This window comes from Hemitrygon akajei, chromosome 25 (genome assembly GCF_048418815.1).
Source record: "Hemitrygon akajei chromosome 25, sHemAka1.3, whole genome shotgun sequence".
Lineage (NCBI taxonomy): Eukaryota > Metazoa > Chordata > Chondrichthyes > Myliobatiformes > Dasyatidae > Hemitrygon > Hemitrygon akajei.
Genome location: NC_133148.1, coordinates 42,501,339 through 42,517,442, shown reverse-complemented (window position 1 = coordinate 42,517,442; position 16,104 = coordinate 42,501,339). Strand labels below are relative to the sequence as shown.

The following is a 16,104-nucleotide window of genomic DNA, read 5'->3' as shown; positions in this document are numbered from 1 at the left end:
ACAATCTACAGACTTACTTTCAAGGACTCTACAACTGTCTTTAATTTAGATTTTGCATTTCCTCCACTGTCTGTGAGGAGTTTGCATGTGCTCCCCGTGACCATTTGGGTTTCCTCCCACACTCCAAAGTGTACAGGTTATGATTAGTGCGATGTGGGCAAGCTATTTTGGTTCTGGAAGCATAAACCTCACTGATCTGATTTGATGACAACAGAATCAGAATCAGGTTTAATATCATCAACCTGTCATGAAATTTGTTGTTTTGAGGCAGCAGTACATTGCAATACATAATAAAAAAACAGAAAATTACAGTAAGTATATATATTTAAAAAGTGAAATTAAATAATAGTGTAAAAAAAGGGAAAAATAGTGAGTTGGTGCTCATGGGTTCAATGTCCATTCAGAATTTGGATGGCAGAGGGGAAGGAGCTGTTCCTGAATCATTGTGCAGGTCTTCAGGCTCCTGTCCCTCCTCCCTGATGGTAGCAATGAGAAGAGGGCATGTCCTGGGTGATGGGGGTCCTTAATGATGGATTTTACTCTATGTTTTGATGTACATATGACAGATAAAGCTAATTTTTATCTGATGTTAGGCACCTGTGATGTTACAGGCTCAGTTCTTCATGTAGCTGTGCAGATGACAATCAACTCGACTTTCAGTTAGACTTTGTTACCCTGTCTTCCTGTCTGCAGCAAGACAGGGAATATTTTACACAGCAAGTATTAAGGTCTGGAGCATACTGCCAGGGGAATGAAGGTAAATTCAACTGTAGCGTTCAAAAAGATGTTGGATAACTATGTGAAACAACCTTTTGACCAATACCTTTAAGCAAGGGGTCCGTGGACCCCAGGCTGGGAACCCCTGGTGTAAAAGGAGAGAATGTGTTAATTTTATTTTGTGACTGTGTGTGCTGGATCATAATGGTATGAGCTGTGTATGATTGTACTGTATTTCCCTGGAGGAACCGTGCTTTGTTTAGCTGTATAAATGTGCACGGCTGAATGACAATTAACACTATCTATCTATCTATCTATCTATCTATCTATCTACTAGAAATTCAAAATTAAAGGAGGAAGTGTTTGAAGAACTCAGCAGGGAAGAGAAACCAGGTTGGTCTCAGGATCCTTAATTAGATTTGGAAAATTGGGGAAACAACTGTATTTTAAGTTTCAGAGGAAGAGAAGGGTGGAGTGAACAGAGAGATTGTGAATGGCCACAGATCAAAGGTGTCAATGACTTTATGAAGCAGAAATTAGAAATGAAAGAAAGCAATTTGCAACAGAAAAGTATATATGTGGAGAAAGAGGAAGAAAAAAGTGGTTTGTAACATTCAATATTGAATCCCATGGGTTACAACAAGCCGAGGAGAGGATTCAGTCCTGATTAAGTTCAAGTTCAAGTTCAAAATAAATTTATTACCAAAGTATGTGTCTCTATTTTCAAGCCTGACATTCATTTTCTTGCAGGCATTCATTGTAGAACAAAGAAATACAATAGAATCAATGAAAAACTACAAAGACTGACAACCAATATGCAAAGTAAGGCAAATATGCAAATATAATAATAATAACAATAATAATAATAAAAAAAATAAAAATAATAATAGGTAAGTAAATAATACTGAGAACATAAATTGTAGAGTTCTTGAAAGTGAGTCCATAGGTTGTTGGATCAGTTCAGAGTTGAGGTGAGTGAAGTTACCCACACTGGTTCAGGAGCCTGGTGTGTGGAATCAGTTCAGTGTCGGGGTGAGTGAAGTTATCCACACTGGTTCAGGAGCCTGATGTGTGGAATCAGTTCAGTGTTGGGGTGAGTGAAGTTATCCACACTGGTTCAGGAGCCTGATGTGTGGAATCAGTTCAGAGTTGGGGTGAGTGAAGTTATCCACACTGGTTCAGGAGCCTGATGTGTGGAATCAGTTCAGAGTTGGGGTGAGTGAAGTTATCCACACTGGTTCAGGAGCCTGATGTGTGGAATCAGTTCAGTGTTGGGGTGAGTGAAGTTATCCACACTGGTTCAGGAGCCTGATGTGTGGAATCAGTTCAGAGTTGGGGTGAGTGAAGTTATCCACACTGGTTCAGGAGCCTGATGTGTGGAATCAGTTCAGTGTTGGGGTGAGTGAAGTTATCCACACTGGTTCAGGAGCCTGATGTGTGGAATCAGTTCAGAGTTGGGGTGAGTGAAGTTATCCACACTGGTTCAGGAGCCTGATGTGTTGAATCAGTTCAGTGTTGGGGTGAGTGAAGTTATCCACACTGGTTCAGGAGCCTGATGTGTGGAATCAGTTCAGTGTTGGGGTGAGTGAAGTTATCCACACTGGTTCAGGAGCCTGATGTGTGGAATCAGTTCAGTGTTGGGGTGAGTGAAGTTATCCACACTGGTTCAGGAGCCTGATGTGTGGAATCAGTTCAGAGTTGGGGTGAGTGAAGTTATCCACACTGGTTCAGGAGCCTGATGTGTTGAATCAGTTCAGTGTTGGGGTGAGTGAAGTTATCCACACTGGTTCAGGAGCCTGATGTGTGGAATCAGTTCAGAGTTGGGGTGAGTGAAGTTATCCACACTGGTTCAGGAGCCTGATGTGTGGAATCAGTTCAGAGTTGGGGTGAGTGAAGTTATCCACACTGGTTCAGGAGCCTGATGTGTTGAATCAGTTCAGTGTTGGGGTGAGTGAAGTTATCCACACTGGTTCAGGAGCCTGATGTGTGGAATCAGTTCAGTGTTGGGGTGAGTGAAGTTATCCACACTGGTTCAGGAGCCTGATGTGTGGAATCAGTTCAGTGTTGGGGTGAGTGAAGTTATCCACACTGGTTCAGGAGCCTGATGTGTGGAATCAGTTCAGAGTTGGGGTGAGTGAAGTTATCCACACTGGTTCAGGAGCCTGATGTGTGGAATCAGTTCAGTGTTGGGGTGAGTGAAGTTATCCACACTGGTTCAGGAGCCTGATGTGTGGAATCAGTTCAGAGTTGGGGTGAGTGAAGTTATCCACACTGGTTCAGGAGCCTGATGTGTGGAATCAGTTCAGTGTTGGGGTGAGTGAAGTTATCCACACTGGTTCAGGAGCCTGATGTGTGGAATCAGTTCAGTGTTGGGGTGAGTGAAGTTATCCACACTGGTTCAGGAGCCTGATGTGTGGAATCAGTTCAGTGTTGGGGTGAGTGAAGTTATCCACATTGGTTCAGGAGCCTGATGTGTGGAATCAGTTCAGATTTGGGGTGAGTGAAGTTATCCACACTGGTTCAGGAACCTGATAGTTGAGGGGCAATAACTGTTCCTAAACCTGGTGGCGTGGGACCTGAGGGTCGTGTCCCTCCTTCCTGATGGCAGCAGCAAAGAGAGCATGGCCTGGATGCTGGGGGTCTTTGATGATGGTTGTCACTTTGCTGCAACAGTGTTCCTTATAGATGAAAGGTCTCGACCTGAAACGTCAACTATCCATTTCCCTCATTGATGCTGCCTGACCTGCTGAGTTCCTCCAGCTCTTTGAATGTTGTTGCAGAGGTTTAGGAGCAGTTTTTTGGGTTTATGGTGGGTTCCATTGGAGGAATGTAGGAAGCTGAATGTAGGACGGTCGGAGTGAGATTTAATACGATAAGCATATGGAAGCTCTGGGGTGTCCTTAAAGATTGAGTACACTTCATGCAGTTGTGCACTCCACTGTCCCATTCTGTAGCAGTGAAAAGCACCAAGGACATGATCTTTTCTCATTGCTATCATCAGAGAGGAGGTTTCAGGAGCCTGAAGAAACCCACGCAAGGTCTAAGGAACAACCTCTTCCCGGTCGCTATCAGGTTTATGAATGGTCCATAAATCCATGAACATTGACTCTCCATTTTGCTCCCTTTTGAACAATTTATTTATACTTTTATATACTCCCTATTGTAACTTACAGTAATGTTTATGCATTCCACTGTATTACTGCTGCAAAACATCAAATTTATCAACATAATGCAGTATTAATAAACTCAATATTTCAAGAACTGCTTCTTCCCCTCCGCCATCAGATTTATGAACAGTCCGTGAACCCGTGAACATTAACTCTATTTCTGAACTACTTTTTTTTATATACAATTTCTTTTTGCAATTTATAGTCTATTTTGTGTACTGCATCATACTGCTGCAACCATATCCATTCATCTAAGGTCTTAAACTTTGAATACATTCAATATCCGAACATCTACTGCTGTCAAAGGTGAAGATTTCAAAAGATTTACAACTATCTGCATCAAGCGTGCACAGTAGTGTAGTGGTTAGCACAACACTTTACAGCACCAGAGGCCTGAGTTCAACTCCCGCCACTGATTGTGAGGAGCTTGTATGTTCTCCCCGTGACTGTGTTGGTTTCCTCCAGGTGCTCCAGTTTCCTCCCACAGTCTAAAGACGTACCGGTTAGTAAGTCAACTGGTCATTATAAGTTGTCCCGTGATTAGACTAGGGTTAAATCAGGAGATTGCTGGGCGGTGTGGCTCGAAGGGCCTGTTCAACGATGTATTTTCAATAAATAAATAAAAATCAAATAACGACTTCAGTGATTCTGATTCATGACTCTTTCATCTTTGCTTTTTGAAGTAGGCTGGTCGTTTATATGTTAAGAAATGAAAATCAGAATTTAAATGATGTTTGAACTTGGAGATATTGCAGTGGGCAACTGGAGGAACTGAGATGCTCACATGATCAATAATTAGAGCTATCAAGATAATTACAGATTTGAAAATCAGGGATAACTCTTGGACTCAAGTAAGGATAACTTGGCCTCCCTAAGGGTCTATGCCGGAGCTGGAAGCAAAGAGCTACTGAAGCGGACTGCTCCAGCAGACTGTGAAACTGCAGTCCAGTCTCTACAGGCTCTGTGTCATAAGAAGGAGGATGAAGGAAACACGGTGTGCTTTTTCAGGCTCTGGGCAAGCAACAAATCTTTCATCTTTCCTTTATTAATTGGGCTGCTCGTTTATATATCAAAAATGACAAGGAGATTTTAAACCTGCCTACAGGAAAGATTACAAGAGTGCAGAGAAAATTTACAAGGATATTAGAGTCATAGAAAAGTACAACACAGAAACAGGCCCTTTGGCCCATCTAGTCTATGTCAAACCTTTAAATCGCCTCATCCCATTGGCCTGCACTGGGACCATAGCACTCCATATCCCTACTATCCATGTTCCAATCAAAACTTCTCTTAAATGTTGAAATTGAGCTCACATGCACCACTTGTGCTGGCAGCTCGTTCCACATTCCCACCATCCTCTGAGTGAAGAAGTTTCTCCTGTATTGCCCGGACTTGAAGACCTGAGTTATAGGGAAAAGTTGAATAAGTTTGGACTTTATAAGGGGAGATTTGATAGAGGTATATCGGAATGCTAAAAGGCCTGAACAAATTAGATATAGCAAAGTTATTTCCCTTGGTAGAGGAGTCCAGGACAAGAGGGCATGACTTTAGGATTGAAGAACGTCCATTTAGAACAGAGATGCGGAGAAATTACTTTAGTCAGAGGGTGGTAAATCTATGCAATTTGTTGCCTCGAGCAGCTGTGGAGGCCAAGTCATTGGGTACATTTAAGGCAGAGATAGATTGGTTCTTGATTAGCTAGGGAATCAAAAGGTATGGGGAGAAGGCAGGGGATTGGGGATGACTAGAAAAATTGGATCAGCCCATGATTGAATGGTGGAACAGACTCGATGGGCTGAATGGCCTACTTCTGCTCCTATATCTTATGGTCTTATATAAAATTATGAGGGTATAGACAGTTTAAGTGCTAGCAGGCTATTTCTGCTGAGGTTGAGCGAGACTACAACTAGAGGTCATGGGTTAAGGGTGAAAGGTGAAATGTTTGAGGGGGAACTTCCTCACTTGGAGCAGGGATTCCCAACCACATTTATGCCATAAGCAATACTATTGAACAAGTGATCCATGGAGCCCTGGTTGGGAACCCTGGAGTAGAGGGTGGTGAGAGTGTGGAATGAGCTACCAGCACGAGTCCTGAATAGGTTGGATTTTAACATTTAAGGGAAATTTGGATCGACACATGGATGGTCCAGGTGCAGGTAGATGGGACGAGGTAGAGTAACAGTTCAGTACAGACTAGATGGGCCGAAAAGCCTGTTTCTGTGTTGCAGTGCTCTATGATTCTACAACAAGAGTAGGTCTCGTCTGGGAGCCTTGTACATTAGCACTGACAAGGAGATAAAATTATACTGTCAGCTGCCGGCATGAGCTCTCACAAGGTGTACTGGTATTCCACCCATTAATTCCACTCTGGAATTTGTATCTTGCCTGAGAGTTGTTTATCATGAAAGCTTTTGATAACATGTAGAACAGAATCCAGCTGCAGGTGTAGAAGTGGGAGCTGGCCTCCAACGGTTCCAGGAACACTTTCAATGAGAGAACTGAAATCCTGGCCCTGGGTCCCCTATCCTCCCGTGGTAATGAGGATGCCACCAGGAATTTAGAGTCACGCTGCAGCAAGAGAGGCCATTCAGCCCATTGTGTCCAGGCTAATCTTCCGGGATACTAATCCCATTTACCAGCACATGATTCATAGCCTACTGCACCTTGGTGATTCAGGTGTTCATTTAGATCAATCCTAAATGCCGTGAAGTACCTGGTCACCAAGGCAGTACGTTCCAAAGTTCAATGTAAATTTATTATCAAAGTACATATGCATCACCATTTACAAACCTGAGATTCATTTTCTTGTGGGCACACTTAATAAATCTATAGAATAATAACTATAACAGAATCAATGACAGCTGGCTCAAGTAGGGTGTTCACAGAGTGAAGGCAGCGACAAACTGTGCAAATAAAAAAAAGAAATAATAATTGTAAATAAATAAGCAATATACATCAAGAACGTGAGATGAAGAGTCCTGTAAAGTGAGTCTATAGGTTGTGTGAACAGTTCAGTGATGGGGTGAAAGAAGTTATGTTAAGTTATCCCCTATGGTTCAAGAGCCTGATGGTTGATAGTTGTTCCTAAACCAGATGGTGTGGGCACAAACGTGTTCGATCCCTTCCAAACCTCATACCCTAAATCAGAGTGGCATATAAAAATGTTGGGAACCACTGCCCTAAACCTAAGGCATCCAGTTTTAGATATCTGTGATGTGGGGAACAGTTTTCTTTTCTTCAAACTATCTATGGCCCTCATTATTTTGTATACCTCTGTCAGCCCCTTCCCCTCAGCCTCCTCTCCTCCGAGGTAAACCCGACCTATCCAGCCTCTCCTGAAACACATTGTTTTTCACGGTGGGTCGATGGGCCAATTCTTGTGTTCGAGGATCGTCACCTGGTCATGGTGGAGAGGCTTGTGAGTTCCTGAGATCCTGAGAGCAGAACCATCTGAAGCTTGGCTTCTGGTAGGGTCACACATGGTGGTAGGTTTCCAGACAAAGAACAATCCAACCAAGTCCTCAGCAGTGGCAGAAGATGATGACACATCACATCAGCACTGAAGGCGGAGTGAAGAGTCCACAGTCGTCTTGTATTCCATGCCACTGGACTCCGGCGTGATCTGTCAAGGACTGTGTAGTGGCTGCCCGTGCATCAGCCTCCCCACATTAAGCAAAGTCACGCACAGACTTCCTTCATTAAGGGAATAATGACTCGGGAGAACATCAAACTCGACTCGTGATTGCACAAATCTTTGATCCATCTCTGGAGTAAGAAGGGGAGATGGGCGATCTATACAGTCCACTGATTTCTTCTGTCAGGGCACCGGCACAGCATCATACTCAGTTCTCGTGAAATCCCTCTCGTTCGATATTTACTTGTCAGACTCATTCACGAAGATTGTCCGCTGACACAGAATTAATCAGAGATCGGGATGAAGAAGAAGCAGTCACCACAATCAGTCAGGGATGCCAATGGCTCAAAAGCGCAGAAATGATAAGCCTGTGTGCCTGCTCTATTCACATATACTGTTCGTTTGTTCAAGTACAGGCAACACCTATGAAACCATGCTCCCCAAGAGACTGCAGACACTACAGGAGAGGACAACAATGAAAAGGACTCTGAACACAGAGATTCACAACATCTATTGGTCACGGAGAGTTTTGAGCATCATAAAGGTGCCTTACAGATAAGTTGCGTCTCTGAGCTGCATTCAATGTGCAAGCTTTAAGGAATGTTTTAAAGGAAATGGGCAAGGAGAATAAGGACTATCTGACTATGATTCAATCCATTTATCTATCTGCTTATTTAGTGATACAGCCGTCCAGCCACACCACCCTAGCAAACCCTGACAACTCTGAGTTAACCCTAGCCTAATCACAGGACACTTTACAATGACCAATGAACCTACTCACTGGTACGTCTTCAGACTGTGGGTGCAAACTGGGCACAAGGAGAAAGCCCAAGCATTCCGTGGGATGGATGTAAAAACTCCTTACAGAAGGGTGCTGGAATTGGACTCTGGATCCCGGAATGCCCCGAGCTTCAACAGTGTTACACTAACTGCTGCACGACTGTGGCACTCACCACTAAGTGGCCGTACAGCCGATGGTTTCAGCCACGGCTTAGGAAGGGAAATCCTGCTTTGGGGACCTAGACAAATGAATAAATAGAAAGGAAGGGGGAATTCTGGTGTCTTCCCCCTTCCTTTCCAGTCCTGCCCAAAATGTCGACTGGACTCTTTACCATAGATGCTGCATGGCCTGCTGAGTCCCTCCAGCATTTAGTGTGTTGCTGAGTGCAATGGTCCAGTTTTTTAAAGGGACATGTCTTTATGAGCTTTTGTAAATAGCTGACGGGGGGAGATATTGTGGCGCTCTGGGGATGTGATCGACAGCTCAGCCCAGTGTTCCTAGTGGCCAGTGCTACTTATTGTTCTTGTTTTAAGAAGCTTTCATGGGATTATGGTGAGATGTCCAAGTTCACTTTTTGTCACATTTTAGCTCGGGTACTACACGGGTTCGCTTGTGTGTTTGTGGGTCGCCCTGACTGTAACCGGAGTGTGTAATACTCACCTCCTCCAGCTCTATGTGTTTGAGTCAGTTCTCACTGAGTGATGGAACTCTGTTAGTCCTTCCAGCTGATCCTTAAAATCTTTAGTAAAGATATTGGTTCTAGGGCTTTCAGGTGTCTACAGTAGATGGCCTGTGATTCAGCTCCATTCAGTAATATAAGAAGGATAACTACTCTATAGAGAAAGAATTTTGTTTCAACCTGTAGGTCATGGTCTTCATATGCACTTTTCCTTAATCCTCCACTTGTACTGCTCGGGGGTGGTTGATCTCTGAGTCAATGTTTGCTTTTGAGAAGAGAATGCTGCCAAGGTAGGGAAAGATTTTCAACAGCAACATCATAAACTTTCGTGGACAACTGAAGAAAACAGACTGGCTGGGAGGTGCTGACATTGGACCCAAGGCAAGGCAAGTAATGCATTTGCAAGGACGCCTGCTCTATGTGCTCTCCTGTTAACGGTAGCATTCTGAGGTCTTTGCTTCGTCAGTCTGCACTTGGGGGATCTCTGGCCAGCTCAGGTTTTGCCTATAAGTATTCCCCTTCAGGTGCTAGGAGCTGTGAGGTCAGGGCAGATTTGCTGGCGAGTGCAGAGTGTATTTACTTTCCATTCCTGTGGTCTGTGATCTGGGCTGTAAAGGGGGATAATCCTCTGCACACAAAAGAAGAAAGCAGGATGGAAAAATATACATGACTGTGTAGAACAAATTCTATTGTCATCACTAATTAAAACAGAAAATACAGGAAACACTTTGCAGATCACAGAACATAGAAATGATAAAGGGCCCTGGGCCTGAACTGCTCGCTGATGGTGCCGCCTGACCTGCTCAGTGCTCCATAATCCCATTACGGAAATCTTGAGCAAAATCCCACAGGAACTCAGCAGGTCAGGTAGCATTGTCGGAGAGGAATAAACAGTCGATGTTTCAGGGTGATATTCTTCATCAGGGCTGCAAAGGAAAGGAACAGAAGCCAGAGTAAAGAGGTGACAGAAGGGGAAGGAGTACAGGCAGGCAGGTGATAGGTGAAGCCAGGTGAGGGGGGGGGGGGGGTAGGAATACGGGCGGTCAGGTGATAGGTGAAGCCAGGTGAGGGGGGGGTAGGAATACGGGCGGGCAGGTGATAGGTGAAGCCAGGTGAGGGAGGGGTAGGAATACGGGCGGGCAGGTGATAGGTGAAGCCAGGTGAGGGAGGGGTAGGAATACGGGCGGGCAGGTGATAGGTGAAGCCAGGTGAGGGGGGGGGTAGGAATACGGGCGGGCAGGTGATAGGTGAAGCCAGGTGAGGGGGAGGGGGTGAGGTTGGTGAGGGAGAAAGGGGAAATGAAACTGGCTCTCACGAGACAAATTTTCAAGTATTTAGTCAGAATTAATCTCCCGAACTTTATCATGGACAGTGTAAAAGGAAAATCATTAACAGGAATTGTGTTTGCTTATGTATTTATTTAGAGATAGAGCACGGACTGACCAATGTGTTGCACCATCCAACAACCAACCTATTTAACAGTAGCCTAATCATGGGACTTGGGTGTATGGGGTATCTGGGGAGAGGCAGCACCTCTGGTGAGGGGGCTTGCTGTGTCCATTCGGGGCAGCTCACTCACCTTTGGTCCCCATCGGACACTCAGCTCTCACCTGTGGTTCCAAGTAGCTGCTTGCAGGGAACAGTGGCCCCACCCCGGTACTCCGCTTTGGCAGGTGGGCTAAACCAGGTGAGGGTAGCCGGCAGCCTCATACCTCAGTGAGACAGGGACATGCCTGTCCTAGCACGCTTAGTCAGCTGAAGTGGACTGGGCAGATGAGATCTAACGTGAGATCCAACAGCCAGGAAGCCGGTTCTGTGACTGAGAGCAAAGGACATGACAAGACACAGAAGACGTCCACAGCAGCCAAGGAAAACCTCAGTCTGTGACTAATGTTCATACCACTGGTCCCTGAGATTTAAGATCCAGAGAGCGGAATTGCCCCCGTAACAGCTTGTCCGCTTTAAAAACTCTCCCACACAGCTTACCTGCCATCATCAGACCTGACGGACAACCACCAATCCTGGGACAATTTACAATGTCCAGTTAACCTACCGACTGGCACGTCTTTGGACTGTGGAAGGAAACTGAAGCCCCTGAAGGAAACCCACGGGGAGAATGTACGAACTCCTTACAGACAGCAGCAGGAATTGAACTACAGACTCTGGAACACCCTGAGCTGCAATAGTGTCACACCAACCACTACTGTAAAGGTGTTTCCCTGTTGCTCTCAAAGAGCAGCTGAGATATTCAAGCTGTTTGACCAGGTACAGACACTGCTTGGAATATGCCATATCAGAACAGAGCAGAGCATATTATTTCAACATTACATTCACCTTACATTTATACCACCTGACAAGACACACTGAGTGATGGCCAGGCCAGCAGCAAGCACCTCACCTTACTGAGCCAGGAATGGGGAAAGAGGTGGCAGATTGAAGACAGTGCAGGGAAGTGTATGGCCATGAGCTTCAGTAGAAGGAATAAAGGCAAAGTCTCTTTTCTAAATGAGGAGTGAATTCAAAAACCAAAGGTGCAAAGGGGCTTGGGAGCCAACACCATCCCCTGTGGAACACCTCTGGTGTAAGTTGTTTGTATACGTCCATCAAATCTCCCCTCAGTCTTTTAGGGAATAAAGTTCTAACTTATTCAACCTTTCTTATAACTCAAGTCCTCAACTCCCAGCAACATCCTTGTAAATTTTCTGCACACTCTTTCAATCATATTTTCACCTTCCCTTTAGGTATATGACCAAGACCACACACAATACTCCAAATTAGGCCTCACTACGTCTCCTGTACAACTCCTGTACTCAGTACTTTGATTTATGATGGCAAATGTGCCAAAGGCTTTCTGTATGACCCTATCTACTGTGACACCACTTCCAAGGAATTAAGGACCTGTATTCCCAGATCCCTCTGTTCCTCCACACTCCTCAGTGTTCTGCTGCTCACTGTGTAAGACCTGCCCTGGTTGTCCTCCCAAAGAGCAACACCTCACACTTGTCTGCATTAAACTCCATCTGCCATTTTTCTAGCTGGTCCAGATCCCACTGAAAGCTTTGATAGTGTTCCTCACTGTCCACTACACCCCCAATCTTGGCATCATCCGCAAATTTGCTGACCCAGTTAACTACATTATCATCCAGGTTGCTGACATAGATGACAATGGATCCAGCACCGATCCCTGTGGCACATAACTAGTCTCAGGCCTCCAGTCAGAGAGGCAAGCATCTACTACCACACATTTCTTCCACGAAGCCAATATCTTATCCAATATACTACCTCACACTGAATGGTGATCGACTGAACCTTCTTGACTGACCTCCCATGTGGGACCTTGTCAAAGACCTTGCCAAAGTGCAGAGAGACAACATCCACTGCCTTGCCTTTATCAACATTCCTGGTAACTTCCCAAAAAGCTCTACAAGATTGGTTAGACATGACTTGCCACGCACAAAGCCATGCTGACTATCCCTAATATGTCCCTATTTATCCAAATACAAAGCTGGTCTCTTATAATATCTTCCAATAACATTTCCACAACTGATGTCAGACTCACTGGCCTATAATTTCCCAACTTATTCTTAGAGACCTTCTGAAACAGTAGAACAGCAGTAGCTATCTTGCAATCCTCCAGCACCACACCTGTGGCTAAGGATGTTTTAAGTATCTCTGCTAGGGTCTTTGCAACTTCTGTACTAGTCTCCTGAGGGAACACCTTCTCAGTCCCTGGGGATTTATCCACCCTGGTTTTCTCAAGACAGCAAACACCCCCTACTCTGTAATCTGTATAGGGTTCACAACCTCGCTGCTGTATTGCCCCACACCTATAGACTCCGTGTCTGTCTCCCGAGTAAATACAAATGCAAAACAGTCCATTTAAGATCTCCCCCATCTCTTTTGGCTCCACACATAAATTACTACTCTAATCTTTCAGAGGACCAATTTTGTCCCTTGAAATCCTTTTGCTCTCAACACATCTGTAGAATCCTTTAGGCTTCTAGAGCAACATTATGTCTTCTTTCAGCCTTCCTGATTTCCTTCTTAAGGGTCCTCTTGCATTTCATAAGTACCTCATTCGTTCCTGCCTGCCTATGCCTGCTATGCAGCTCCTTTATCTTAAATAGGGCCGCAATATCTTTTAAAAACTAAGGTTCCTTAAATCTTTTATAAGACCATAAGCTATAGGAGCAATATTAGACTATTCAGCCCCGAGTCTGTTCCGCTATTTCATCATAGTTCATCCATTTTCCCTCTCAGCTCCAATCTCCCACCCTCTCTCCATGTCGCTTCATGCCCCTGACTAATCAAGAATCTATTAATCTCTGCCTTAAATGTACCCAATGACTTAGCTTACAGTCACCTGTCGCAACAAATTCCACAGATTCACCACTCTCTGGCTAAATAAATTCCTCCTCATTTCTGTTCTTTAAAGATGCCCCTCTATTGTGAGGATGTGTCGTCTGGTCTTGGACTCCCCCCACCATAGGAAACATCTTCTCCACGTCCACTCTGTCAAGTTTTCACCATTCAATAGGTTTCAATGAGGTCACCCCTCATTCTTCTGAGTTCCAGTAAGCAGAGGCCCAGAGCCTTCAAACAGTCCTTATATGATAAGCCATTCAATCATCAAATCATTTTTGTGAACCTCCTTTGAACCCTCTCCAGATGCAGCACAGATAAGGGGCCCAAAACTGCTCACAATACTCCAAGTGAGGCCTCACGAGTGCTTTATAAGCCTCAATATTACATCCTTGCCTTTTATTCTATCAGATACAAACTCTGTACTCTCAACATTTCACCTTTTGCCAGGTAACAACCTGTCTCAATTCACCAGCCAGTACACAAGCCCAGGCAGTATGAGAGGTGAGCCAGTTGCTGCCCATACAGCAGGCTCACCCCCTCCACACAGCCGACAAATCCTAAGTAACAGCAGAGACTGATACGGTTGGGCACCAGAGGCATCGCAGGAGTTGCCAGTCAACATTAAATTCAATGTAGGATTGTCTGAGGGAGTCCAGCTCCTGAGTTTTCCCTTGGCATTTACCCCATGAGTGGGTATAGCCACAAGGCGGTGGAGATTTGAGATCAGTTTTCCTCCTCCTAGATGAGTTGCTAACCATGGTTGTCAAGCCTCATCTGCTCAAAACAACAAGTCTGATGCCAGCAACTCACCTTTGCCCCTTCTCCTGTCAGTAGAAACGGTTGCACCAGGCTTAGTAGCTAAGTCACACGTGATGCCAGGAGCTGTACTTGGTTTTCAGAGGCTATCTGAGACACGCATCATTGGGAGCATGTAATAGGTAGTGGGAGCATGTCCCTATTGTCTCTCTCAGCTATAACAAATTTATAGAAATATCATTCTGTAAACCGCTGGTGGGTGCGAACTTCTATTGAAGTGTGTGTATGCGTAATAGACATCAGTGTCACTGCCAGCAGCACGTTAAACTAGGAGTGAAAAAGCATCTACTTTGACAGATCTTGTCTAAATTACTCATAAAACATACTGCAACCTTGTAGCATTGACCACAGGCATAAAGATATTTCTTTATCAATGTGTAAAATACAATAATCAGGGGTTCTTAACCTTTTGATGCCTTTGGCAGTCCAGTGAAGCCTAAGGACCTTTTCTCAGAATCACAGATTTAAATACACTAAATAAACTAAAATACACAGGATTACAAAGGAAACCAAGGAAATGGAAATACATTATCTAAATGTTAAAAAAATGAATGTGATATAATAGTATATGTAATTCTTTATTAACACATTAAATAACAAGACTAAACATTTAAAATTCAGCCAAGTTAAAATTAAACTTTATTTTTTAAAGATATATCAGAGTGAAGGTTGTTGTTGCTACTGTACTCTGAATACTATGGTGATTTGTTGCCTACATTCATCATTGAAGGAAATGCTAAAGTTTAGTTAGAAGTTAGTGAAAATTAAGAGTGTAAGATATTTTTCTGTCCAAGTTCACGGACCCCAGGTTAAGAACCCCTATAGTAAATGAAGATTGTGGACACTGTACCTCCTCCACCAGCTGTAGCATACGACGAGTGCTCTCCAGGGACTGTGAACAGAGAACAGAGAAACACAAAGTTAAGTCACTGAATCCAACAGAAGAACATTAGAAAGTTTTTGACAAGAACAAGCCATTCGGCTGAACAATGATTGCCGAATTCCTGTTCACATATTGCGGCAAAATAACTATAGCGTTTAGATTCGAAAATCTCTAAGGTACTGCTCTCAACTACACAACTAGGTAGTTTGTTCCATGTGTCCACATCTCGCTGTGTAATGAAATGCTTCCTGACGTTAGACCGAAATCTCCCTTTAACCAGCCTCCACCTCTGGCCCCATGTCCTTGATGATGGATTAAATTTGAAGTAGCACCTGGGCATCCACTTTACTTATACCCTTAATGATTTTGAACACTTATATTATGTCTCCTCTCAATCTTCGTCTACTTAGGCTAAACAGATTTAATTCTGTCAATTCTTCCTCACAGCTCATACCCTGCAGACCTGGAATGAGTCGAGTTCTCTTCTCTCAACTCTCTCCAGGGCCTTCACATCCCTCACAAAATACAGAGACCGAAATTGTACACAGTACTCAAGGTGCGGCCTCACAAGCACATTATACCATCTTAAGGAGAACGGCTCGACAGGAACTGCACTGAGCACATTATATAACCCAATGTTCAATTAGCTTCCTAATCACTTCAGTACATTGTCTAGAATGTTGGTAGTGATGAGTCCACCAGGACACACAAATCCTTCTCATACAGTGCACTTTCTAACTCAAGACCCCCCCCATTGTATATTTATATCTAATATTTCTACTTCCTGCATGTAATACTTTACATTTACTTACATTAAATTTCATCAGCCATTTATCTGCCCACATCTGGACTTTGTTTGGATTTAACTGTATTGATTCTGCTGCCTGAACATTATCAGCCATCCCCCTAATTTTGTGTCATCTGCAAACTTTACTAGTTTATTTGTCATGTGCTTATCCAAATCATTAATGTAAATTAGAAACAGCAGCAGCCCCAAAACTGATCCCTGCGGAACCCCACTTTTAACATCTTCTTGGTGTGAAAACAATCCTCTCACCATTA

At 44.1% G+C, this 16,104-nt stretch overlaps 1 protein-coding gene across 2 annotated transcripts in view; it reads right to left on the bottom strand.

Annotated features, from left to right (window-relative positions):
- Window positions 1-16,104, bottom strand: part of LOC140716562 (synaptosomal-associated protein 25) — a 196,534-nt gene that overhangs the window by 64,405 nt on the left and 116,025 nt on the right. For both annotated transcript variants that reach the window (XM_073029390.1, XM_073029389.1), the window contains exon 3: window positions 15,010-15,051. In XM_073029390.1, the coding sequence (XP_072885491.1) occupies window positions 15,010-15,051 (42 nt within the window). The remainder of the gene's footprint in view (window positions 1-15,009; window positions 15,052-16,104) is intronic.